Source organism: Synchiropus splendidus, chromosome 1 (assembly GCF_027744825.2).
Source record: "Synchiropus splendidus isolate RoL2022-P1 chromosome 1, RoL_Sspl_1.0, whole genome shotgun sequence".
Lineage (NCBI taxonomy): Eukaryota > Metazoa > Chordata > Actinopteri > Syngnathiformes > Callionymidae > Synchiropus > Synchiropus splendidus.
This window is the reverse complement of record NC_071334.1, coordinates 62,682,564-62,706,232: the sequence shown is the minus strand read 5'-3', so window position 1 is coordinate 62,706,232 and position 23,669 is coordinate 62,682,564. Positions and strand designations below refer to the sequence as shown.

At 45.3% G+C, this 23,669-nt stretch overlaps 6 protein-coding genes across 15 annotated transcripts; 1 reads left to right on the top strand and 5 right to left on the bottom strand.

Moving 5' to 3' along the window:
* Nucleotides 1-1,082: 1,082 nt before the first annotated feature.
* On the bottom strand, nucleotides 1,083-1,469 carry otos2 (otospiralin 2). The gene is made up of 2 exons (XM_053878772.1): nucleotides 1,433-1,469; nucleotides 1,083-1,360 (listed from the first exon to the last, which is right to left on the bottom strand). Exons 1-2 carry the CDS (start codon nucleotides 1,467-1,469, stop codon nucleotides 1,149-1,151), a joined length of 249 nt encoding a protein of 82 aa, XP_053734747.1. The 3' UTR covers nucleotides 1,083-1,148.
* Nucleotides 1,215-3,033, bottom strand: dph3 (diphthamide biosynthesis 3). 2 transcript variants are annotated; one of them, XR_008412784.1, is made up of 4 exons: nucleotides 2,749-3,033; nucleotides 2,516-2,590; nucleotides 2,256-2,379; nucleotides 1,215-1,360 (listed from the first exon to the last, which is right to left on the bottom strand). XR_008412784.1 is itself a non-coding variant. In XM_053846937.1 (3 exons), the coding sequence occupies exons 1-3, from the start codon at nucleotides 2,854-2,856 to the stop codon at nucleotides 2,311-2,313; spliced, it is 252 nt and encodes an 83-aa protein (XP_053702912.1). In that variant the 5' UTR covers nucleotides 2,857-3,032; the 3' UTR covers nucleotides 1,381-2,310. The 2 variants fall into 2 exon arrangements, 1 of the variants encoding a protein (XP_053702912.1); XM_053846937.1 differs by lacking the exon at nucleotides 1,215-1,360 and having other exon boundaries at nucleotides 1,381-2,379; nucleotides 2,749-3,032.
* A 1,097-nt stretch (nucleotides 3,034-4,130) lies between these two features.
* On the bottom strand, nucleotides 4,131-7,441 carry cdk15 (cyclin-dependent kinase 15). Of its 2 annotated transcripts, XM_053878254.1 has the most exons (12): nucleotides 7,257-7,441; nucleotides 6,374-6,508; nucleotides 6,196-6,290; nucleotides 5,707-5,786; nucleotides 5,526-5,620; nucleotides 5,397-5,459; nucleotides 5,189-5,312; nucleotides 5,001-5,121; nucleotides 4,766-4,923; nucleotides 4,662-4,710; nucleotides 4,458-4,600; nucleotides 4,131-4,377 (listed from the first exon to the last, which is right to left on the bottom strand). In XM_053878254.1, exons 1-12 carry the CDS (start codon nucleotides 7,386-7,388, stop codon nucleotides 4,265-4,267), a joined length of 1,308 nt encoding a protein of 435 aa, XP_053734229.1. In that variant the 5' UTR covers nucleotides 7,389-7,441; the 3' UTR covers nucleotides 4,131-4,264. The 2 variants fall into 2 exon arrangements, with proteins under 2 accessions (XP_053734229.1, XP_053734228.1); XM_053878253.1 differs by having other exon boundaries at nucleotides 5,397-5,620.
* A 919-nt stretch (nucleotides 7,442-8,360) lies between these two features.
* Nucleotides 8,361-12,016, bottom strand: ftcd (formimidoyltransferase cyclodeaminase). 2 transcript variants are annotated; one of them, XM_053851637.1, is made up of 14 exons: nucleotides 11,830-12,016; nucleotides 11,278-11,461; nucleotides 10,963-11,091; nucleotides 10,814-10,902; nucleotides 10,573-10,752; nucleotides 10,348-10,485; nucleotides 10,141-10,272; nucleotides 10,012-10,073; nucleotides 9,825-9,948; nucleotides 9,609-9,770; nucleotides 9,504-9,547; nucleotides 9,274-9,412; nucleotides 9,112-9,207; nucleotides 8,361-8,502 (listed from the first exon to the last, which is right to left on the bottom strand). In XM_053851637.1, exons 1-14 carry the CDS (start codon nucleotides 11,881-11,883, stop codon nucleotides 8,419-8,421), a joined length of 1,617 nt encoding a protein of 538 aa, XP_053707612.1. In that variant the 5' UTR covers nucleotides 11,884-12,016; the 3' UTR covers nucleotides 8,361-8,418. The 2 variants fall into 2 exon arrangements, with proteins under 2 accessions (XP_053707612.1, XP_053707604.1); XM_053851629.1 differs by having other exon boundaries at nucleotides 8,379-9,207.
* A 106-nt stretch (nucleotides 12,017-12,122) lies between these two features.
* dnai2b (dynein, axonemal, intermediate chain 2b) lies at nucleotides 12,123-17,006 on the bottom strand. 2 transcript variants are annotated; one of them, XM_053851619.1, is made up of 13 exons: nucleotides 16,781-17,006; nucleotides 16,244-16,466; nucleotides 16,011-16,172; nucleotides 15,567-15,709; nucleotides 15,247-15,389; nucleotides 15,057-15,170; nucleotides 14,854-14,993; nucleotides 14,361-14,483; nucleotides 14,070-14,293; nucleotides 13,719-13,851; nucleotides 12,933-13,079; nucleotides 12,660-12,854; nucleotides 12,123-12,580 (listed from the first exon to the last, which is right to left on the bottom strand). In XM_053851619.1, exons 2-13 carry the CDS (start codon nucleotides 16,424-16,426, stop codon nucleotides 12,557-12,559), a joined length of 1,731 nt encoding a protein of 576 aa, XP_053707594.1. In that variant the 5' UTR covers nucleotides 16,427-16,466; nucleotides 16,781-17,006; the 3' UTR covers nucleotides 12,123-12,556. The 2 variants fall into 2 exon arrangements, with proteins under 2 accessions (XP_053707594.1, XP_053707585.1); XM_053851610.1 differs by having other exon boundaries at nucleotides 12,127-12,580; nucleotides 16,244-16,504; nucleotides 16,781-17,005.
* On the top strand, nucleotides 16,953-23,458 carry LOC128750916 (sentrin-specific protease 7-like). 6 transcript variants are annotated; one of them, XM_053851563.1, is made up of 22 exons: nucleotides 16,953-17,268; nucleotides 17,952-18,066; nucleotides 18,158-18,213; nucleotides 18,285-18,392; nucleotides 18,456-18,526; nucleotides 18,590-18,714; nucleotides 18,826-19,075; nucleotides 19,173-19,234; nucleotides 19,520-19,612; nucleotides 19,694-19,727; nucleotides 20,229-20,447; nucleotides 20,513-20,736; nucleotides 20,805-20,851; nucleotides 21,197-21,313; nucleotides 21,485-21,604; nucleotides 21,674-21,766; nucleotides 21,839-21,915; nucleotides 21,981-22,018; nucleotides 22,090-22,133; nucleotides 22,210-22,278; nucleotides 23,006-23,150; nucleotides 23,227-23,458. In XM_053851563.1, exons 2-22 carry the CDS (start codon nucleotides 17,953-17,955, stop codon nucleotides 23,359-23,361), a joined length of 2,241 nt encoding a protein of 746 aa, XP_053707538.1. In that variant the 5' UTR covers nucleotides 16,953-17,268; nucleotide 17,952; the 3' UTR covers nucleotides 23,362-23,458. The 6 variants fall into 6 exon arrangements, with proteins under 6 accessions (XP_053707538.1, XP_053707529.1, XP_053707554.1 ...); XM_053851554.1 differs by having other exon boundaries at nucleotides 16,956-18,066; nucleotides 23,227-23,457; XM_053851579.1 differs by having other exon boundaries at nucleotides 16,957-18,066; nucleotides 18,593-18,714; nucleotides 23,227-23,457.
* Nucleotides 23,459-23,669: the final 211 nt, after the last annotated feature.

The window sequence follows — 23,669 nt, the reverse complement described above, 5'->3', positions numbered from 1 at the left end:
ATCTTGGACGCAGCAGGAAAGCTGCTAATGACCCCACTTAATGAAAGAGTTAACATGGGCTGCTTTCTGATGTCACACTTGACCCAGAATGCCAAACGTGCAGAAGAAGCATCCTATCCAGGACTCATCGATGAACCCATACTAGAGCCACAAATAGAATCTGGAAGTAGTCCACAGCTGGAGGCACATTTGGGGCATCTGGAACCAGAGCCAGAACCCAATCCATCAGGAGGACCAAGAGCGGTGACAAGGCTAAAGAAAGAACAACTTACAGGCGAGGAAAAAATGGATTCAGTTTTGGGTCAGGTGCAGAAGGACTACATCAGAGCTACGTGGGATTTTGGAGACTCTTGGAGGACTCGGCTAATCTTTCATGAGTTCCACTTTGCTGAACCTGCGCAGCCCAGATACCAGGGGGCGAGATACAAAGAGACCAAGCTCAAACAGTCCAAGAGACGCCGAAACACCACCTCTAGTTTAATGGTGAAAAAACTGTTTGAAAAAACTGCTGAAGAAATTCTGGCTATGACCATCTCAAACATCGAGGACGGCAGAGTTCCTGCAAGCCCAAGGCTCCCGAAGCCACAAAGACAAGACACTTGGAAACAAAAGCCCAAAAGATTGGACTCACAAGTCCCTGAGATTTCAGGAATAGCTCTCCGGAGACCAGAGCTGGCTCAGAAAAAACGAGAGGCACAGAAAATGAGAGCAACTGTGCAAGAAACCTCTAAAGTAGTGCTGCAAGTGATCCAGGAGGTGGGACAGGAAGCCCGGGAGGTGGAAGGCCAAGCTGCTGGAAAGACTCTGATGCCAGTGGGCCGAGAAGAGAGGCGAAGGAGGTGGCTGAAGGACAGGAAACGACCGAAACAGCATCCAAAATGTAAAGTTTCCTGATGCTTGGATCGACACAAGAACCTATGTGTTTTCCAGACTAGTAAATTATTATCGACCTGTGGTGCATGAATCAATAACTGTAGATAGTATTGATTATAATAAACAAAAATAAAATTTTAAGGACTTTTGTCGTTTAACATTACTCTTGACTCACACATCTGGACACAAATTGAAGCTGTTCAGATATATTTTTATTATTTCATCATTAAAAAAAAAGGTGTCAAACAGGATGAGACCGACAGTGTCTCTACTTTTCATTCATTTGAATCCAGGCTGCGTTGCATGTATCCGAGACGCTCCGCCGAGGGGAAGTGGGCCCAGAAGGTCCTGGTTAGCTGCTCAATATGCTCGTAGCCACCATATCTGTGCAGCTCATCCACCCAGCCAAAGAAGTCTGATGATGTCAGCGACCAGTTAGGGATGTCACGCTTCTGTCGATCTGAGCCCCCTCCCACCACAGCAGCTCCTAAAGGGTTCACATTGGTTAGAAGCTTTGATTTCAACGGACAGAAAACGCTCTCTTACCAGAAGGATTCACGAGAAACAGAAGAATTAGTGACCCCAAAATGATCCATAGTTGACAACACATGTTGTGCAAATAATGAATTCAATATTTAAGTAACCTTTACAAAAAGCAACTTTTAGCACAAAGCTGACCTGGTAGCACCAGTGTTCTCAGAAGAGGCTGTTCAGCCTTCTGGGCCTTATAAACTACTGTTTATCAACATTTACCTTTAACCTGTTAATGTCAGCACTGACCTCTAACCTCTGGAGCATCATTGATCTGTGACAGACTGATCAGGAATTTGTGTGTGTCAGCAGATTGGAACAAAAATCTGCCAAGTAGCTTAAGGGGCTAGAATGATCGCCTGGCAGCCAAGTGAGCAGTTTAACACGACTTACATCTGAACTGGCCAAAGCAGAATGGGAAGAGTGACAACAGCTTCACCTGATGCTCCTTGCCTCAGCTTATCTCTGAGACACACTGCCGAGAAAACCCATTTCAGCTGCTTGTATTAGGGATCTTGTTCTTTTGCCCTCTGCTTCGACCGATGGCAACAGTTAAGTGTAGAAATGTAGATCAACCAGAACATAAAGAGCTTTGTTTTTTGGCAGCATGGAGCATACTTATGACAATCCTGAGTTTCAGGGTAGTGGAATTCATCTGCCAATCTCACACTACATCCACACTTCAATAGTGAACAAAAAAAAAAACTTGAACTCCGACACCAGGGAAAGAATTTAGCCATTGACCAACAGAGAACCACTATGTCAAGCTGATGCACATTCGGCAGCAAACATTGAGGTCACTGAGGAATTTTTCCACACATCCATTTATTAAATAAAAATACTTAATGTACATTTGCAAAACGAAGATATCATGACCAAAGGAGCAGCAGAACAGTCAGGGCGGTGTCAGGACTGCGTCAGCTGCAGTTTGTTCGCTGATGGAGCTTCGATAATGTCACCACAGGAAAACATATCCTGAAACAGAGACACACAGACACATGTCCTATGACACATTCACAGTTGATAATCCAGAGCAACATCGCATGTGTACTGTGGTCGAGCGAGTTTGTCCGTAGAGACTAATATACTGTCCGTGTATAGAGCTTACTACCTTGTCATAGATGACTTTGATTATTAACGAGCAGCTGGGGCAGGTAGCCACGTCCTCTCCATCCTCCAGGTCTTGCTGGAGTTACAGAGAGCAATGCGTTAGGACCAACTCATGTTTGATACACCACATCCACACGTCTCTTTCCACGATTATACCAATACGCAGCCATTAAAAACCACAGCTACCTACGTTTATAAGAGCTAGCTAGCAGTTAGTTAGCATCTGCAACGTACCTTAGTGACAGCGAACCTGTCACCGCACGGACAAGGGAAGTAATAAGTCTCGGTGTCTTCGTCGTACTCGAAGTCTTCGATCTCTACTTCGTCGTGAAAAACTGACATTGTCACCCAAATCCCCACCAAGCAAAACAACCGCACCTACATTGGACAAACGCGTGTTTGTGTCCCCGCATGATGACGTCAGTCGCCGTTGCTTGACGTCAGTGGTAGTGGTCTCGATGATCAAACCCTTTTGTTTTTACCGAGATGATCTCTCTCTATTAAATCAGCAGTCGTTGTCGACTGTTTGGACGATGAACAACAGTTTGATTATAACTTTGTGGCCCATGTGACGTTTACTGTTGCTGTTCTTTTTTGGCTTTTATTTACGATTCAACATAACGTTTTTGTCATCTTCCTTTTTTGTCTTTTCAGGATGAAATGTTAAGTTTTTGAATTGTCTTACTCAATAATGTACATGTGTTCAAATATGTATTTGGTATTACCGTTTTCATTTTCCTGTTTTTCCTCACACCCCAGAAAGAAATGAGTCCTTATTTAGTCAGAGCTTTTATGAGCTATTGACTCAAGACTCAAGACTCAAGATGGGTTTATTTGTCATATGCACCTTCAACAATGGGGCTACAAGGCAATGAAATGCTTATGATAAGAGGACCGGGTACTCGTTGACAGCACAGTGCTGGCCGCATGCAATGCCAGAACCACGCAAAGTACAGTGCAAAAGCACTGAAATTCGTCTGCCAATCTCACACTACATCCTCATTTCAATCGTGAACAAAAAAAGAACAACTTGTTTCTTTATTCGAACTAATCTAACATACAGTGGTACCTCGGTTATCGACCACAATGCGTTCCAGACGGCTGTTCGAGAAGCGAATTGTTCGAAATCGGAATCGATTTTTCCCATTACTAGTAATGGAAAAAGAAATAATGCATTCCAAGCCTTAAAATAGGCTTTTGTAGGAGTGAATGTTGAGTGTCTGCTGCAGGTGCACTGTTCCTCTATGTGTGTGCATGTGGGAGGGGTTGAAAAGAATGCCAAACGTCAGACGAAAACGTTCAGAGAAATGCACTAAAATATATGAATCAACATTTTTTTTTTGTAATTTTTACTCCAAAAATGTTTGAGATATCTGATTGATTATATGATTAGAAACATGGACTAACAATGAAGATATAAAATAAAAGTGTAGACGTATAAAAAACATAGACAACGTAACATAAAATGATTCCAAAGACACAATAATAATAGGAAACAATACACATGATGCAAGTTTAAGATGGTTGACAACATGTATTTATTACAACAAACAGCTGGCTAAAAATGCTAAATACAGGCTGAATCGTGTAGGACCTGATATTTTCCCATCATTTAATTTTTAAATTAAAGGGAAAGTGATAGTGAGAATTCCTGTCCGCATTTTCTTCTTTTTCTTGTTTTTTTTTTTTTAACTTTATTTTGATTAAAAAAAAAAAACTTCTAGTCTCATCAAAGTCATGGCAGAGCTTGTCACCAGCGTTTTGCCACCTGCAGCAGTGATGGTCTTACTTTGCGAGCTGGAATGCATAGATCGTGGACCTCTGTCTCCAGATGAACGCCAGGGACTTTGAAGACAGAAACAGCTACAGAGACAGATGGTGAATTCAAATCAACATATAAAGGGTTTTCGGCGACCAACAATGTGAAGTTTTGGAGAACTTACTGTCTCTCAGGTGGTGGACAGCTGGCGGCAGTGTGCTGAAGTACTGGTGTTGAAGAGCCTTTGATGCAGAGGGTCGGTTTTCAGGAACCAGAGTCAACAACTGCTGCACCAGAGCTTCTGTTTTATTGGGGAGCTGCTGCAACCTGACAAGTCTTGTTACCCAGTTATACTGCATGTCATCATCAAGCAGGATCTTCTTCTTACCTCTTCCAAGTGTTCCGAAGTGCCTTCGGTTCTCTGGGTACAAACTTGTCTGCGACACAAAACAATGTTTGTTCCTGCAGGTGAATAATGTGGTCATAGCTTACCTGGCTGGTAGAGCGGCAGCTGGCTGACTCCAGGCCAGAGCTGCTCAGATGGGACCCCAAACACCATCCAGATCTTGTGCAGTTGCTCCAGGGCATCACTGTTTCCTGGAAAGGCTGGCGCCCCCTGAAGCATCTCAACAAAGATGCATCCTGCCCCCCTGACCCACATGAAAAAAAAAAAAAAAAAATCAGGCACCAGAATTGGTTCTGAAGGTCCAACTGTCATGATCCACACCAGATGTCTACAGCTGTGGAGTAATTGGTAGAACCTAGCAGCACGTCAGGCGGGCGATACCACAGCGTGACCACCTCTGAGGAGAACGTCTGACTTGGGATGGACTTGGAGCGGGCCAAACCTGAACATGAACTACACGGCAGTAAGAGCTAAACAAGGAGTCTGAGCAATTGTGCGTGTGTTATTACCAAAGTCTGCTAGTTTGAGTTCTCCCAGGTGACTGATGAGCAGATTTTGGGGCTTCAGGTCCCTGTGAAGGATGTGCCGTCCGTGGATGAATGACAGACCACGTAGTAGCTGGAACATGAAGAGCTGCAGCAAAACCACAAGAAAACCAGACAGAGAATCTCAGAATCGGTGTAAGAACCTGTGTGCGAAAGTGAAATCAGGAGTTACCCGGATGTTGTGGGAATGGAGACCTCCGGGGTGCTGGGACATATACTGCGCCAGGTCTGTCTGCTGTTTAGGAGTTACGCAACAGTAAGAGTGTCCTGTGTGTGTGTGTTCAACAGAAAACCCACTTACCACATATTCAAAGACCAAGGTGAGGGAGTCACTACCGTGGATGATATCATGGAGGAGGACAATGTTGGCATGTTTGAGACCTTTCAGGAGAGACGCTGGACAAGTACCACCAAGTACGCACAAAAACAACAAATATGAATTGAACACTAGTGATTCCAAATGTGTGAGGGTGTGCTTTCACCTTCTCTAATGGCAGTGAAGGGCACGCCCTCATCTGTCTTCATGCGGATGACTTTAAGTGCCACCAACTGGCCGTTGATTCTTAACAGAGGGAGAATATTATACAAAATGAATCATATGCACTGGAAGTACACCAGTGTATTGCGACCACCGATATGATAATAGCGATATTTTATCTCTAAAAGACCTTTAAAAAGAAAAAGCATGGATAATGATAGTGATAATGTTTCCCACAGAACCCAGAACCACAGGGGGCGGGGCTTCACACAACACAATGATCCAGTTCAGCTCAGTCACCTTCAATACCACAGTAGTTGCACACTATCAATGATTTAGTTTTTTTTTTTCATTTAATTTGTCCTTTCTATTTTGAGTAATACACTTTTCTATATTGTGGGAATTGCTTGTTTTTGTCAGTTAACAGTGTAGAACATAGGAAACTCATGATATTGCGATAGATAGCAATTCAATCTGAGGGGTGTGTACTGACCTGCTAATGCCTTTAAAAACGGACGCATATGACCCCTCCCCCAGTTTCTCCAGGCTGACATATGAGTTCATCACGCCAAACTGTAGACCTGGCCTCTGGAACACACACAAACATTTCTCCACAGATCAGAATGCCACACCTTTAGAGCTGTGGAAATGATTGACAGGTGTCAGCTGACCCAGGTGAAGCCCTCCTGACTTTGCCGTTCTCCCAGAGGATCACTGTTACTGCGTTCACGCCGAATTCGTGAGCGTTTAGTCTGGAGAGTGTGAAACCAATAAGGCTGGGGCTCCAACACAGGCCCGGGTTCCTCCTGAACACAAGACAACACACACAGTATGGACTGGAGCACATGGCATGTCGCAGGACAAGTGAATTCAAGTCAAGGAGAAAATTTCAGTTAGTGATTTAACTCTGAGCAAATGATGTCCACGATACGTCGTAACCACCAACAGAAACATTGTGACCCAACCAAATTTTGACAACAGAATCCAGCCAACCATGCGGTTATGTTGGTTACTGAGCAGCTGTCAGAGTTGGAGCTTCTGAGGTCAGTGAAGGTAGCTTCCCTGTGCCCATTCATGAGGCTGCATCAGATGATACTGACTCCTTGCAGGATTATATGGTGGCTGCAATTGTTTCATCACTGCACTTTGCAGAACAGACAGAAACCAACAACACAGCAGCCCACACCAGCCGAGTTGCGATGGAAGCTGTGCAAGAGTGTGGTCACAAACTCATCCCTCACCCACCCCACTCTGCAGAAATTCCACTTCTTTCCCAGGCTGAAAAACACAGAGATCGCAGAGGGTTGGTTAGTTGATCGAGATGATGAGTTTACTGAATGGGAATTAATGACAGGCAAACAAGGTGGACCAAATGTGTGGTGTTGGAAGGGGACTGTATCATAATGATATCACATTCGCTCTCGGTATTCCCATCTATACTCATTCTTGGTGTTAAACAGGCTCTGGTCATCACTTTCTCCTAGAAACAAATGCTTAGCATACAGCAACATCAAGAGAGTGACACTTTACAAACAAAACACTTGACATTTTTACCTGTACACCCTCCAAAGGCGAGGAACTCCTACTCTCCTCCATCTCCACATCTTCCTTCCCATTTCTCTCTTCCTCCTCCACCAGCTCTCCACAACAACACCCCCTCGCCCACCTCCCTGCCTCCTCCCCCATACAGCAACGCCACCTCACCCACCATCCATTTTCTACTGGCTCCTCCACGGTGCAGCATCTCCTCACCCACCTGAGGGCCTCACCTATCCACTCACAATAACCCTCCATAGCTTATTCAATCTACACTCTTCCTCTGTCCTTCTCGCTTTGCTCTGCTTCTCTTTGCCTCCTGTCCTGTGTCTTGTCAGGATCACATGAAGAAGCAGAGTCCCATGACTTTCTCCCCCCACCCCATCCTCTCTGGTCGGAGAACAACACTGTGATTCAGCTGGTTAGATGTCGCCCTCTCTTGTGGAATTCAGTCATAACACCAAGTTGAAGAGTGAAGAGTTTTAATCTCCATTATTGTACATGGTAAATGTCTTCATGTAACCTAAGACACAAAAGGATATTCTTGAAGATTTAGTGTGAGCACAGTGGTGGACATGTGGAACGCCACCAACATCAGCAAAAAGATGGACTGATGATGCAAAAAGATGGACTGTGGATCTCCTGCATCACAATGGTGATGACTTTCATCTCCCACTCTCCCAGTTGTCATATGACATGGCTCATTTCCTTGTCTTTTCAAGGTCATGCTCTAGATAGATCAACAGCTGGCCTCGGGTCTCGAAGTTTATTTGTCCCATTTGGTGTCATCAGATGTTTGTAAACGTACAGCTGCAGCACAAATGTTGCTGAATTCTGAGGTCACTCCCTGTGATGTCCTAGCACTACCTGAAGGAGCAGGTTGGATTTAGCTTGACTCCAAGCTGGTCTTTGTTTTGGCTATGAGTCTAGTACATACAAAACCCCAGAATTATTTAATTCTGACAAGACAGGTAGGAGAGCCTTTCCCACACTGAAGATATGTCAAAACACAAACAAGCCTTTGATAGATGACATGGATGATCTCGGTTTAGTGCCATTCGATTCAACCTGTCACTCAATCAAATGAGGAAGTCATTTCAATAACTGACACATGAGACACAGCCATCATGAATGATGTATTTGGGTCCAACAAGAAAATGAAAATACATGGACGGACTGGTCAGCATCTTCCCTCGGCGGTTGCAAGCACAGCCGCAGCACTTGACTCTGCCTCCTTCAGGAGCTGTCGCGCCCTCACTTGAGTCTGTGAAAGAGTTAGAGTCAGCATTCCTTTCTTTGAATGTGTGTGTGTGGGGGGCATGTTTTGCCATACTTGTGAGTACCAGTTCTTGACAAGCCTTCTTGTGAGGACATTTTGTTATATGAGGACATTCTGGCATGTCCTCACTACGTTTAGAGGGTTACAACCTCAGCAATAGCAGTTTATTATAATTGGGCTCAGTTTTGGTACAGAGTCCTGGTTAAGTTTAGCCATGTGTTTTGGAGGGTTAAGTTAAAGGTGAGAGGCTGGGGAAAGCATTATGGCACAATAATAGCAAAACAAACATGGCTGTATGTGTGTGTGTGTGTTAAGTATATCTATCCTAGTGAGGTCCAAGCCCAAAACACCTCCTTGTGGGGCCCTTTTGCTGGACACAACAAGGTAAAGGCTTAATGTGGTCATTACAAATGGCTGCAAGTTGGGTTCAGAGTTCTGGTTAAGATATAGCCATGTGTTTTGGATGGTTAGGTTAAGGGTGAGAGGTTGGGGAAAGCATTATGTCAATGAAAGGTCCTCACCAAGGCAGAGATACCAACATGCGTGTGTGTGTACGTGTTTGTGTGTGTGTGTGTGTGTGTGTAAAATAGTCACTGCGGTCTTGAAGTTCTCATCAGTGATGTCCTTCAGGTTCGTGATGACGTTGTAATAGGCACCAAACACTGCAGCCTCAAGAGTCTTCGCTGCAACCTAGACAGACACACACACTTAACATAAACATATGGGAAAGAATATGGCACATCACTTTCTTGTTACCTGGGCATCGGACTTGCAGTTGATGTTACCGTGAACGACAAGTTCCTTCAGTGAAGGCCAGAGAACACTGATTCTTTCAGCCAAAGAGAGCGGGACCCCGACGGCTTTCTGCAAACCCTCCTGCAGGGCCGCCTCCCTCCTGACCAACCCAGTTTGTTTCATTTGACTTTAAAGTTTCATAGGACCAACAAATGTGCTGACTATACAACCAACAAATCTGACTCACACACCGTATTCTTTCTTCTTCTGAACCCTTTGGAAGTTTCAACGCAGCCTGAAATGAAGAAACAGCTAATATGTGATCAAAGACATCGATCATGTCTGAACTCTCTCACCATGTAGGTGTTGAAAGCCGAGGCGTCTTGGTCGACCAGTTCCAGGAGCTCAAGGCTTGCCTGGTGAAAGGGTGGGATGAGCCGTCTCATAAGGGAGTCCATTTCCTGGAACTGCCTTCGACCATACGTCATCTGTCCCACCATGGCCCCCAAAGCGGCTCCCTGTACGATGGCAGAATCAGCCTGGACCAGCAGGAGGTTAAAGGTTTTGCCTACCAGAGCTCCAACAGCTGCAGACACTGATCCTCCACCAGGTGCTGCTGTTCGTGCTCCAACACTGGCCACAAACTGATTCAGAGTGAGGGATACCAAGCTGCCCTCGTCCGACCTCACCATGTACCTACACAGAGCACAGGTTAAAGGCCTATGCTGCATCTGTTAACTTATGATTTGGAGAACTTACTCAATGATTCGCTCGGCTGGTTTGAACGGTCCAAGGGAGTCCAAACCAAGTTTACTGATCACCTGGTGATCCACAGAGGCTGTTACCATCCCCACCACAGGCATGTTTCAATGAAAATAGTTTCCTCACCAGTCTCACTTTGTGCTCCTCCTCCAGGATGAACAGCTTGTCTCTGCTGATGTAAAACTCGGCTGCATCCAATACCGCTTGCAGTGGGATCAGCCCCACAATCTGGGACCCCACAACTGGCAGCTTGAGTTCCTAAAAAGTTGGATCGTGCAATGGTGACTGCTGGAGGAGACCAAGTATAGAGAAACCTGAGCTTGGGGCGCTCACCTGGGCCACCTTGCACACCTCCTCGTACACAGTGTGCAGCGGGGTCTGCTCGTAGTCCAGTATATTGGTTGACACCTGGGCTAGGTTTTCTTCCTCCAGGAACCAGCCAAGACCTTGCACTTTTTTCAAAACCCCTGGCTGTGTAGCATCAGATTGTGGAGACAGTCAATATGCAGCCAATATATGTCAGTTTTTCTAGAGTTCAGATTACAATCAAGAACGCACCTGGTCCTTGCCTCGACCCTGCTCTCGGATGTCAAGTGCGATACGATGGGCTTGCTCTTTGGTACTGATCAAGTTCACATTGTAAGCAATCAGGAATTTTCTGGCGCCGGTCACAGTAGCACCCCAGGCTGGCACAAAGGTAGCTGGGCCGAACTCTGGAGCCCATTCCTTAAGTTTTAACTGGAGCACAGAGTGAGGTAGTAAGGTAGCCATAGCTAATGGAGACAGCGGTAGATGTCACCTTGTCAGGCAGGGCCTCATACTCTCCAGCCCTCACTGCTGGAAGGCTCCTCCGACTCTGGTGCCGAGCAGCTTCACCGTACAGATAAACTGAAACAAGACTTGAATGTGAGCAAGTCATGGCTGTGCTGGTTCATCTGCTCTCCTCACCAGGCACGTTGAGAAGGTCTGCTAGCTTTTGCCCAAATTCCTCTGCACACCTGACGCAGTCGTCCATGGAGACGTTCTGGACTGGAATGAATGGACACACGTCCAGAGCGCCGGATCGAGGGTGCTCACCTGCATGACACGCCAATGGTGATCAGGTTTATACAGCACACTATGGGCAGATACTGACACAATACACAGTGCATTTGTACTCTGTAACCAATGGTGATGTATTATTTTTTCTCAGTATCTGTGACTCTCCACCCCTGAGTAAGAGTTGCGATAGACACTCTGTCCTCTACGAGGCGCTGTTCTCACCTGAGTGTTTGGTCATGTCGATGACCTTGGAAGCGCACTGAGCCGCATTTAGTGCTCCCTTCACTACTGACTCAGGAGAGCCCACAAATGTGTAGACGGTGCGGTTGGTGGAGGCACCAGCGTCGACATCCAGCAGCGTGCAGCCGGGCGTACCGGATATGGCCGCGGCAATGGCATCGATTACCTGTCACACAAACGATTCTTTGACATCAGATGACATATTGAATAACAAAATCGGCAACAATAGTTTGTAAAGCTGTGGCCCAACTGCCCCACAAAAGGAAAATAAGGAAGAAGAAAAATATTTTAATATCACTTTATTTCGTATGAAACTGCAACAAAGTTCCTGAATATTAAGGCTCCATTAATACAGTATACAAGTATGACCAAAATAAATAAAATAAAAGCCAAATGCTCACATTATGTGCAGAATTATCTTGATAATTGTACATTAGTCAGTTATTCCATAAATTAGAACGGCATGAAACATTGTTTTACAATTTTACAATGGTAACTTCTGCAAGAAAGAAAAGTTTGAATAAATTCACAAACCTCCTTGTTTCTTCCCTCCGAGAAGTTGGGAACACACTCAACCAGCTGAGCCATTAGAAAGTCTGACAATCACTCTCAGAACACATGCAGACACAAGGCTGAATTATTAACAGGCTCAGACCGTTGCCGTAGGAGACGCCCCCTTTGTGGATTGAGGGTTAGCGTTCACGTGATTTAAATGATGAAAGAACAACCTTGTTTATTTAAATGATCGAGTCACAGGTCAAAGGTCAGAGTTAGGCAACCTCTTTTTCTTGTTGAAGGTGAAATAAAAGGGAGCAAACTAAAAGACAGAAATATATGAAACATTTATTTTTTGACAGATATGTAAAAAAAATATACAATATGTTTTTGAGGGATATAATATGGATGTTTTAGAACATGACAAATGAAAGTCCAATAGGATACAAAATATTCATCTCAAGTTTTCCATTTTGAGAGGCACCTTCTTGCTAAATATCTGACCATTTAATTTTCCATGGAGGCCCACAGTTGTGTCAAGGACATGGATCAACCATACAAACTGCAAAAAACGACAAGACGACACTACCGAGTGATAAATTGACCAAAGTCAGACTGCTTGTTTTCTTGTGTAGCTGTGTTGGGATGACATGTCATGATGATACTGAGGCTGATGCAGCTTTATTCCTCTCTGCTTATTTACAATTTCTCTGTGACAATAGTGAAGAGGAAAAGAGCTGTGCAGGACGTTGGCTTCATACATCCTTTAGCTTTTCTTTCCTTTCTTTTCCTGCCAAGTAAAAGCAACATATTAGGCTCTGGACACAAGTAAGCAGGATGCACCTCAGGTTAACAGTAGACTCCCTGACCGGTTCTGGCTCCAAAGTCTTGAAGAAGAGTTCTTCTGCTCGAGCTATCAGCTCATCGGGACTCTCTTCCTCCTCTTCTGCCTCTCCTCCACCCTCATCGTGGCGACTTTGCTCGGAGCGGCTGCGCTCTTTCAACTGTACCTCCCGGCGTCTTGACTCATGAAACTTCTCGCGTCGAGTCTCTCGCTCAAAGAGCTTTCAAGCACAAAAACGGTCCATTACTGCAAGCTTCAAACGCCACTGAGAATGAGTGACGTGGGCATCATGACTCACCTCAGACATGAGGCCCTTCTCATTCCTCTGCATCTCAGACACTTCTGATGATACCTCCATCAACGTGATGTCACCCAGCTCTGACCCGCACGCAACCAGACGCCCGCCCTCCTGGACCCGCAGGCTGTGGAGCGCTTCGTCACACACCTGCACACAAAATACAAGATGGAACCTAGGGCTGGCCAAAAAATGATCAATTTGATGCAAAAAATGTTCTTAAAATACAAGTTTGGAAGGATCTGCAATGAAATCAGTTGTCAATTAGTTGTTAAAACAGTTTATGAACTATAAACAGACAACTAAGGAAATGAAAAAAATATACAGTGACAATGTAGGAACATAAGAACAATCACTACTAAACAAGTGTAAAAATACTGTGTATAACAGTGCTGTCAAAACTACAAAACAAGTCCAATAATCTCCACTAAGCACATTGAGTTGGAGTCGCAGGATCTGGAGGTCATGCCATGAACAAGTTAGCTCGGAAGCTAATGCTCAATTTTGGTTTCAGACACTCAATGAGAGCTCACACTTGCGACAACAGAATGCACATGCTATATTTTGAACCACATATTTTCCAATCTTCACCGTCATCAGTCAGATTCAGAGCATTGCGACCTCTGGTGGTCAGGAAGGAGAAATGTAACCAAGTAGCCGTGGAGTCCATATTCCAATGAGAAACAGGCTGACAGACAATAATGGAGAAATAATAATGCAGAATTTTCCCATGATCATTAATCATCAGCGTATGACACTAAAGAGTCAGTTAAGCTCAAGGCTACTCACTTGCAAACTCAGAGTTGGCACACTTTGCTTAAAGAGGACGTCCCAAACATCCAGGACACCATTTGTCTTAACTGTGAAGAACACAGCTGGACGTACTGGACTCCAGCAAGCATCCATCAGGGAGGACATTTGTCTGCAACAAGATGAGAAGATGCAGTATGAACAATCTAATCCTTGCACTGCAGTCAATAAGAGCACAAACAAGTTAGGAGAGACGATCATGCGTGTGCCTGTTTTTAGGTTTGTGAATCCCTAATGCAACTTAAGAAACATTTCTGTTTGGAAAAAGGTGGATGCCTCAGCACTAAAAATTAGGTGCGGACGTCCCAATGTTTTTCACTAGAGCCGCACCTGATGCACATGATGGATGAGTCCCGGATGTCCTCGGACCAAATGCGTGCAGTCCAGTCCCCAACTGTTAAGAAGTTCTTAGGAAAGAAGGGGTTTCTCTGCAGAGCATGGATCGGGCCAGTGTGGCTTGTGTAGTTGCAAACAATCTTCTCGGCAGGGGTTTTGGCTTTCCTGTTGCAGGAGACGACCACACCCTCTTCTGTGCCCACCATAAACTTTGTTGGCTGAAGTCGAGAGTGGGCAGATGTAAGTCGGTGAGTCATTTTAAATGTGAAGCTTGTTGAAGCTCACCATGGTGCCCTCAAACTCCAGAGACACAGCAGCGTACGCCCGATCCCTGTTGCCTTCTCGTCCTGGATCCAGAACAAGACTCTCGGTGGGCTCGGTGAGTTTACGGACATCCCACCAGAGGACCTAAAGAGAGACACATGTCAACACAAATTCTGTATCCCTTTCTACGGAAGAACTGGTTTTCCTGCAAACACCGTGTCGCACTATCATCTTCAGAGGTCAAGGTTGTTCTTGCAGCAGGTCTAATAATGTTCCCTCACATGAATGTCTCCAGACACCGAACACTAAATGATGCCTCAATAGTCTTATCTTTTAGTTATTAAATCAACATCAGAACTCAAGAAAAGACTCGGAAAGGGATGTCGGAGGTAACTCAGATAAAAAAGAAAATTATTTCAGAAAGTTGAGGTATCCAGTCAAATAGCCAATTAATGCGAAACATTTTTTAAACAAGACACTGGTGATCTAGATGGAAGACTAGGGTCCCAGCCACCTGTCCATCAGTCGAGGTAGAGAAGGCGTCTGTCCCCGTCTTTGACTGCAGCCAGACGGTCTTGTAGACTGGGTCTTGGTGGCTCTGGTCCATAGCAGAGACTTCCACTGGTCGACATCCTTTCCGTGTGTCCCACACAACTTAAAGCACACAGCAAGACTAAGCCAATGAAATTCACAAACATCATGAAAGTGCACACCCACCAATCTGGCCGTTGTAGCTGCCTCCTACCAGGATGTGGCAGTCTTTGGGGTTGTATTCCAGGCACAAGAGCGGAGAGTGGGGGCTCAGTGTCACTTCCGGGCAGTGAGGGTTTTCTGGGACAATGACAATGCCGATTAAGAACCACCTCTTGTGGATTCTGATGGAGGGAACACTGAGGGTCTCACCAACCAATGTCCCAGATGTATGAGTCCATATTCTGGTCTGCAGACATGCCCTGGTACTCAGGGCAGGAGAATGCAGCAGCCAGCGTCCGACCGTTATCAGGGTGCCATGAAAGCCCAGTGACTGTCCTCTTCAGCTGATTTGGGTCCCTGCAGATGAGCACACATACAGCGATTCAACTATGACTACACCAGTCCAAATTGGTACAAGGTTTAGAGTGGTGTTTCTAACATACAACTGCAATACTGGAACACATTGAGTTACATGTTGAGCAGGAGGTGGTTCTAGTAGCCATCTTGATTTGCACACGTGACAGCTCATTGTACCTGAACATGTTGAGGGTCTTGGCAGGGGGGGGCTCCTGACTGTCGTCTGCGATAGGAGCCTTGGGACCGTCTTCCTCTTCATCAAGGAAGTACTCTTCATAGATGTCCATTGTGTTGGTCTGACGTATGCAGTGCTCCATGACCTAAAAAAATGCACAAGACGTGTGCATGTGGCAAGTTGATATCGAAGGTGTAGGATTGGTGACATTGATGCCCAGTGGTAACAACTAAAACACAAACCATGAAGACGCTCATGGTTGACCCACAGACTGTGATCAGGGAGACAAAACAAAACCTTCCAAAATGACTCGACTGACCATAAAGTGTCTTAAAGAATAAATAATAATCGTACCGGATGAAACGTGAAAGAATAGGAGGAGAGCAACGAAACATGATGTGTTTTGTTCAGTGTAGTTAAGAGTCTGGGCTGTTGTCAGTTCTTACTCGGCTAAGCTGCAGGACAGTGGCCACGTAGTTGTCATCTCGCTCTGTCTTCTTGAGGTAGCGAGACTTCTGCTCTGGGTCATTCGGGTTCACCTCTTTTGGCCAGCCACCTTCCACGTGGTTGACGCCACAGCTCTCAAGCTTTATCCGTTCTGTATTTACCTGAACACAGCAGCAGTCTGGTTACTTAGCAGCAGCAGCAGAATTGATTAGTGTAGACACCTGTGACCCACCTCGTGCTCCGACAGGTTGGGAGCCGATTGCACTCCTCGGTCCTGATATGTCAAGGTAGTTAACTGCTGAGCCACATCAGGGTCTGAAGGCAGGTCCAGCATGAGCTCAGCTGGCCGGTCGGAGAAATTGGTCTCCCCACCGACCTCATCTCCTGTCTTGGTGTATTCCTGGCCCTGCTCCATCTTTTTTTGTTCCTATTATAAGACAGCGCCACCCTCTGTCCTGCAAAGACTCCGCACAAAGAAATCTTTGTTGACTTCCTAAAACACAATTAACACAAATATATTGTTCATTATATGTAGTCTGTCATGCAAGGGCGCACGCCCACACCTGTGTGACATCATTGATAACAGCACATCTGTCACACATCATCCGTGATGTCACTGGACCGGACAAACATCACAGAACTAGAACTGCAATACCACACTGCTAATAGTACACGAGTACATAACGTAAGTGCAACGGAAGCCATTCTCCAAATTACTATCTCTTAAACCTCGTTAAACATATTATTACAACGCAAAACAAAATCTCACCTTTCGATCTGAGTCCAAATCCTGGCTCACCCTCAAAACCATAATCAAAAGAATGTTTGACCGTCTCCACGCAACGGCTCGACCGGAAGAAGGCTTTGTCAACGTGGTTTCAAAATAAAACTGCTGGGAACATTATCAAGCCGTAAATGTCATATTTTTGTGTGCAAATAGTACTCATTTTTATTTTTCATCTATCGCCATTTCACTTAAATTATAACGAATGCATTTAAGCCGGGTACGCGAAGTATGAAATGACGTCAGCGGAAGTCAACATTGTCGCCGGCTGCTGACCCGAACGATGTTTGTGATCGTGCCTTCTTTGGGTCGAATTTGAGCAATCCGAACTGGTCTTTTTTGACTTTACATGGGAAAAACAAGGACCGGGGAATTAGACAACTACTTTATCAAGGCTACTAGATGCTGCATTAGCTGCGGCTTGCAGTTAGCTGTCTGGTTAGCCGCCCGCCGCTTCGTTCTGCGGCCAGTAGGTTTGTGTCTGTTTGTTGGACCTTTGTTCTCGTCTAATGTGTTGAATTAACAGCTGACACTTGACTCCTGCGTAACATGTTGCATCCAGAAGTGCGCGGCGTGACGATAGATGTGTGCTCTAACTGCTACTTCCGACCGAACACCTTTAGGAAGTTGACTGTTCATGTTGACTCCATGTTGCAATTGACCTTAATATAACCAATGAATAAGGTTTGCGTTGTCCTCATTATGAAGTAACATGTTTTCAATGGTCTCTTTAAACTGCGTAGATCTCCGTGACACTTCTGTATCGTGTAGTTAAGCCATTCTACTTCATGCACAACATCATTGCAGTCTACCACATATTTAGCTCTAGATCATTCCCTCTTCCAAGTGGTACTATGAAGAGTCTTCACTGTTTCATTCAACATTTCTTGCCTGTGACTCTACATTGTAATCGAATATGTCCGCATTTAATTTACATGAATTAAGATTGAGTGATTTTTTTTTATGGCGTCTCTGGACTCAACGTTTGGGATCATTTATCTGTTGGTGTCAGGTTTTTTCCTTGTCAGCCTTGTGCTTTCTTTGCAACGTGAAATATCAAAACATATCAATGTCAACCAACCTTGTACCAGTCAGTGTCTTCTGTTGTTGATGTCTCATGGCCTCTACATACCTCTCCAACAAATCTCTCTGTTAGAATGACGTCGCACTTCAAGATACCCAAGAAAAAACAAAGTTCCGACTGCGAATCCCCCCGAATGCACATTCAATCTCCGCTATCCCGACTGCAGATCCCTGCTCCCGAATATGAGGTCTGCCTTAATCTTTTGTGTGTGGTGCTGATCGAATGTGCCCAGTGTTTTTTTTGTCTGTCCATTACTTACTATGCTTTTCTTGCTGTAGCGCTACGGAGGCCAATCATCTTGTATAAGCTCTGATAGGGTAAATGCTAAAGAGAGGTGAGAAGCAACCAACCACACCGAAAATATTAGCATTGTATCACAGATGCTAATATTGTTTGCCTATGTAGCAGGGTTCCAGCATTTCGTGATGTTGTTAAGACACTGCTGGGTCTCAACACGAGTGGCAAACCTAGGGAAGTGGAAAACAGGACTATCCACTCGCAGCCAGCCTTGGGGTGAGTTTTATCATATCTCCAAGACAATGGAGGCAAACTCAGACGTTGCATTTTCCTTTCCAGATGGCGGCCTAAGAGAGCTTCAGACAGGTTCCTTCCCGATGAGTCTCTGCCTCCTCAGAAAAAGTTGAATGGTAGGTTTTATGTCCAGTGCCAAAGAACCATACCTTCATTGATGCGTTGTTTCTCTTCTAAAGCAGCAGCCCACCCTGCACAGGGCTCCATTGCTGAGCGGCAGCTCCGCCTATCCAGAGAAGAGCAAGATGGAAGTTCATCTTCTGCCGAGGAAGAATCTCTGGGAAGAATACGGACAAAGGACGTGGTGAGATTTTATTTTCACACTGAAAACATGGATACATTGTATTTTTTCATCCAATTTATGACTTAGTTATTTTCTATTACTCATATATACATATACATATTTCTGAATTAGCAGCAGTGCAACTCATCTACCTCGGATGAGGACCTTGTGGTGCCAGGCACATCAGCTCCTGACCTGCCCTCCCGAAAAGTCCACACTCCTTCTCGGTCTTCAACAGCCTCCATGAGGCGGGGTCTAAACCAAACCTCATGGTTGCGCGGCATAACGGAGCGTGAAAAATGGAGGGCCATCAGGAACAAGACCATCAGCCGGCCTCCGGTGCTTGTCCCCCAAGCACACAAACATGGCCAATCTGAACCCAGTGAGTGAGTTCAGTTCCATAGTCAGCAAATGTCCAGCCACTTTTGGAACTACTTCTGGTGCCTGTGTCTGATGAGCAGTCTTCCCTGTCATTCCAGTTGTGCTATCGAGTGATGAGGAAGAGGATGAACCACACCTACAGAAATCTGCTGCCATAAACGTATGATATACGCTATTTTTGTGAGGACCTCTCATTAACATAATGCTTTTCTCAGCCTCTCTCCTTTAATTTAACCATCAATAACAAACAGCTAAACTTCACCATGTCTCTGAACCAAACTTAAACCCAATTATAATGAGCCTGTTGTTTTGAAGTCTTCCTCTTCAAATTGAGGCTTAACCTTGTGGGGTCCAGCAAAAGGGCCCCACTGGGATAGATATGTTTGAACACACATGCAGACCAGTTCCCCTGCATGCTAATTCAACATAATTCTCTTAAAAACAGGTCCAGGCCATGGACCCATCCTCCTTTCTCAAACTGGAGTTTTGTTCTCTCCATGCTGGAATGATGACAGCCACCGCTGACGGGAGCATGATGGTGACACACATAGGCTAACATGCACAATACATATCATACTTAAACGCTCATGGGCTCTCATGTGTCTGTGTGTTTGTTTAGATCACAGAGTCTGGAATTACGCTGCCACTCAAAGGTAGGCATATTTCTTATTGCTTGTTGGCCTTATTCATGTCAACAGAAATAACCAGGTCATGTATAAATGATGGACATAAAACTTTATTCAATTTATGTTATTGGGTTTTTATATTGTAGCGCCTCAGTGTGGATCCTAACTCATTTCCCGTCATAGTTGCCATGCATACCTTCAGGAAATACATGTGGTTGAAATCTAACTCAAAGTTAATTCAAAGTGCATCAAAAATTAGATCACCAACAAAGCATGTCTATCATGACACTATTCGGTGGAAGATGAGAAAGTGGGTAAACGTCCCAGAGTTGTGACTTGGGGGCGAAGAGAGGAGCTTAAATTGATGCTTTGCACTGGCAAATGATGCTTAAAATTTGCTCTTCAAAAATTGAAACAGACACTGATGTAGTCCGATTAAAAACTGCAGTTTACTGACTGCTTGGCCTGCAACTTGGGAACATTGTTTATGTTGTTCATTTAGATAATGTGTTACATTGTGTGTCCCAGAATCGGAGGATTGTGAAAACAGAGAGTCGACTCATGTCACAGTGGTGGCATCTCAGCTGCGAGGCTATGGTGTGTGGGATGGGGGTGTGGCTAAAGGGGGGACTTTGCTGGCTGGATGGGAAGGACCTGCCCCCTCACTGCTCTTCCTGTGGGTGACGGAGGCTCAGGCGTACATGTTGCATCGAGAGCTGACCCCTCTGCAGACCACAACCCCCTCAGGTACGTGTCGACACGTTTGAAGGCCACAGGCCAGGAACAAGTTCACCAACTTTCTGACCTTTCAGATGTGGCCTGCGGCTGTCTTATCCTACTGATGAAGGAGCAGTTACAGGAGGTGCAGGTGGCTCTGCTGGCCTCCATCCTGGAGCTTGAGGAGTATAAAAAGGGACGCTCCGCAAATGAGGGCCATCCTCCCTCTCCGCTGGATTGGTCTGACGGTCTGCTGCTCCTGTACTCTTGCCCCGCCCCCGTGGACCAGCACCTTCTCAGCCTGCTGGGTCATTCAGATGTAAACCTGCTCTCTGTAACCCTAAGGTTCTTGCACAGGTCAGATGACTCGCACAATTTCTTTTTCAGGAGCCGCACATCAGAATCATAAATTCCAGTCAGAAGTTTTCGTCCAGGTATGAACATGGGCAGTTTTCTCATGGTCCACATTGTATCCTCTGACTGTTGTGAGGGGCTGCCATGCTGAAAGATAAGACTGAGGAAAAGCAGTCTTAAATTTAACTTAAAACAACAATTTGAAATATTAATATCTATGTGGGACAAACAGCATACTGTGCTTACTGGTAACTATTTACATTTGGATTCCAGGGGGGAAGTACACATTTTTTGCAGCTTTGCTCTGACCGAATGAGGGCCCATTAAATGAAGGCAAGGGGCCGCATCTAGGCCCTGAGCTCTATTTGCCATGTCTGGCTTGAGTCGATTGATAAGACATGCTTTTGCTGCTTTGCTGCGTCCAGGTTGCTGCAGTACCCGCCTCCCCCATCCAAGGGACGGATCTCTGTTTCCCAGGACGACCTGTTTTGTCTACAGGACGGAGAGTTTCTCAATGATGTCATCGTTGACTTCTACCTTAAGTTAGTAACTTTTCATTATGACCAGGAGCGGGAGACAAATTTACACAAAAACATTGCACCACTTCATGAACCAACTGTGCTGACAATAAATCACGTGGATGTTGCCTTCACATCAGATTTGCTGCTATGTGATGAATAACAAATGTCTTCTTTCACTTTCCTGTTTTACAGATACCTTTTTCTTGAGGGGGTGGGAAGAGCCGTGGCGGAGCGAAGTCATATATTCTGCAGTTTCTTTTATAAACAGTTGAGCCGCAAGCGAGCAGCAGGAGAAGACTGTGCCTCTATCCCGTAAGTAATAGTGGGAGATTTGAACCCACCCAACCAACAAAGTGCGGTAAATGAGTTGTCCCTCCACAGGGATGCACATACACGACACCAGAGAGTAAAGACCTGGACTCGCCATGTTGACATCTTCACCAAAGACTTTCTGTTTGTTCCTGTCAATCATGAGTAAGATATCCGTCTGAAGTAAGATTTGTTGACATGCTTATTAGTCCAGACTGAAGTGTTGGTGTTCCCCAGGTCTCATTGGTTCCTTGTGGTGGTGTGTTTCCCTGCTCTGGAGGACAGTGTCACGGTGCAGTTGGAGTGTGCTTCAGGTAATAGAGGTGCGTGTGATTGATTGATGACTGTATGGTCTGAAAGCTGTCTATTTGTGCCTCAGGTGAATGGAAGCCAGCTCTCACTGGGCCTCCTCCTCCGGTAATACACACTCTTAATTACTTTTTGACTGGAACTCTTTGCACATAATCTCTGGTCATGGGTTTTGGCAGGATTGTTCGAGTCTTGGCTGCAGAAAAAGGGTTGTCGTCAGGAGGTAAGTCTGCAGGATCTTGTCAAGGGTACATTGGTTACATCATTAGAGCTGACTCAGCCCTGTTTGTGGTCTCCAGGCCATGTCTCCTCATCATGGACTCGCTGAAGACATCAATGCACAACAACATCTGCAGACTTCTCAGAGAGTGAGGCGTGCTATTACAGTATTGTTCTGTTGCAAATGTTGACATATAATGCATATTATTTGTCTCACAGAAGGTGCAGGGTTCAAATTATCTGTCAAGCTAGTGATCACAAAACAGAGGTATTGATCTTGGAGGAGCCCACTGGCAAAATTATATATCCCAAGTTTGAGTCAATCCAAACAGTCAAGGTGCCAATCAAGTATGCCACACAGAATCCATCGTAACCCTCATCCTTAACTCTCTTCAGTGATGGGCTTAACATTAACATGATAAAGTAGTGCCAGACTTATCCTGGTCATTTGTAGGATCTCATTGCTGATCCTGCCTCATGTTCTGGTTGGTCATAGGTTGAACCCACTTTAACACTGTGAATAAAGTGAATATTGTCGTGTCCAAGAATCTGAGCCGATGAGGTGACTTTCCCGGCTCCTTCTAGAGTGGTGGATTTTTGAGGATATCTGGGGAGGTGTTTTTTGAGAGGTGCAATTCAGGGGACTGGACTTGTTTGCTTTTTGATACTAAGATTCTGTACAGATCGCGGTCGCAAGTGCTTTTAAAGTCTTCAGAGTTGATTAGGTTATAAATAAATTTCAATATGTGATTTGGAACGCAGGCCCATGTTGGGTGGTCACATGGGTGCAGTTTCACCAATCTTTAATATGTGCAAACACAGTGCCCACGCAGGTGCCCCCTCGGTACGGTTGCTAACTCTGAGTGGGTCGTGCAGGTACCTCCAGGAGGAGTGGCTCGTGCGGCGGGGAAATCGCCGGGTGTTTTCGAACATGACCAGTAGCCACTGCAGAGTTCCTCAGCAGGACAACAGCAGCGACTGTGGAGTCTTCCTGTTGCACTACGTGGAAATGTTTCTGAAGGTCAGACCCTCTCCCACTGTGAAGCGCACAAGAAACACCAGCCAGTCGTGAACATTTGTCTCCTTGCCCCCCACAGAACCCCATCGTTCACTTCGAGCTGCCCCCTCACCTAGACCATTGGTTTCCACGACAACAAGTGCGGGTGAAGCGTGAGCAGATTCGTCAACTAATAATGAGGCTACACAAAACTCAGCAGGGACTGCAGGAATGACTGTGCTGCGTCTGTCACACCATAGTGATACTTATTGTAAACGCTTTTAGTGAAATAAAAAAAACATCTTTTTTACCTGTAAGGTTTGCATTTTGTCGTTTAAGCTCAAGGGAAGGCATAATGTGTCACCTCTTTCATCTTTGATTTTTAAGAAAATTGGCTGACAGGTGGTTTATGAGTTTAAATGGAGGATGTTCGATGCAACCCATTTGGTGGAGCAGAGCAGAGGTGTCAAACTACATTGCATGCAATGTACAGGCCTCAACAATGGCATGGGATTTGATGCCTTGACCTCTGCTGGGTTCATT

Bases quoted from the DNA above. Each gene is read 5' to 3' on its own strand.
- otos2 (XM_053878772.1), bottom strand. From the start codon at position 1,469: ATGGATCATTTTGGGGTCACTAATTCTTCTGTTTCTC. The intron at 1,361-1,432 runs GTGAATCCTTCT...TGAACCCTTTAG, and splicing joins CACTAATTCTTCTGTTTCTC to GAGCTGCTGTGGTGGGAGGG.
- ftcd (XM_053851629.1), bottom strand. From the start codon at position 11,883: ATGGCTCAGCTGGTTGAGTGTGTTCCCAACTTCTCGGAGGGAAGAAAC. The intron at 10,486-10,572 runs GTGCGTTCTTGA...GATGCTACACAG, and splicing joins AGGGTCGAGGCAAGGACCAG to CCAGGGGTTTTGAAAAAAGT. The intron at 9,413-9,503 runs GTGTGTGAGTCA...TGGGTTGGTCAG, and splicing joins TCAGAAGAAGAAAGAATACG to GAGGGAGGCGGCCCTGCAGG.
- dnai2b (XM_053851619.1), bottom strand. From the start codon at position 16,426: ATGGAGCAGGGCCAGGAATACACCAAGACAGGAGATGAGGTCGGTGGG. The intron at 15,390-15,566 runs GTACAATGAGCT...GCTCATCTGCAG, and splicing joins AAGACCCTCAACATGTTCAG to GGACCCAAATCAGCTGAAGA. The intron at 12,855-12,932 runs GTGAGTCATGAT...TGTGCTTGAAAG, and splicing joins AGAAGGGCCTCATGTCTGAG to CTCTTTGAGCGAGAGACTCG.
- cdk15 (XM_053878253.1), bottom strand. From the start codon at position 7,388: ATGGGGGAGGAGGCAGGGAGGTGGGCGAGGGGGTGTTGTTGTGGAGAG. The intron at 5,621-5,706 runs GTGAAAGCACAC...GTACTTGTCCAG, and splicing joins CTTCACTGCCATTAGAGAAG to CGTCTCTCCTGAAAGGTCTC. The intron at 5,313-5,396 runs GTAACTCCTGAT...GTTTTGCTGCAG, and splicing joins TCCATTCCCACAACATCCGG to CTCTTCATGTTCCAGCTACT.
- dph3 (XM_053846937.1), bottom strand. From the start codon at position 2,856: ATGTCAGTTTTTCACGACGAAGTAGAGATCGAAGACTTCGAGTACGAC. The intron at 2,591-2,748 runs GTACGTTGCAGA...CTGTAACTCCAG, and splicing joins ACAGGTTCGCTGTCACTAAG to CAAGACCTGGAGGATGGAGA. The intron at 2,380-2,515 runs GTAGTAAGCTCT...TCTCTGTTTCAG, and splicing joins TCAAAGTCATCTATGACAAG to GATATGTTTTCCTGTGGTGA.
- LOC128750916 (XM_053851563.1), top strand. From the start codon at position 17,953: ATGACGTCGCACTTCAAGATACCCAAGAAAAAACAAAGTTCCGACTGC. The intron at 18,393-18,455 runs GTGAGTTTTATC...TTTCCTTTCCAG, and splicing joins CACTCGCAGCCAGCCTTGGG to ATGGCGGCCTAAGAGAGCTT. The intron at 19,728-20,228 runs GTAGGCATATTT...TGTGTGTCCCAG, and splicing joins AATTACGCTGCCACTCAAAG to AATCGGAGGATTGTGAAAAC.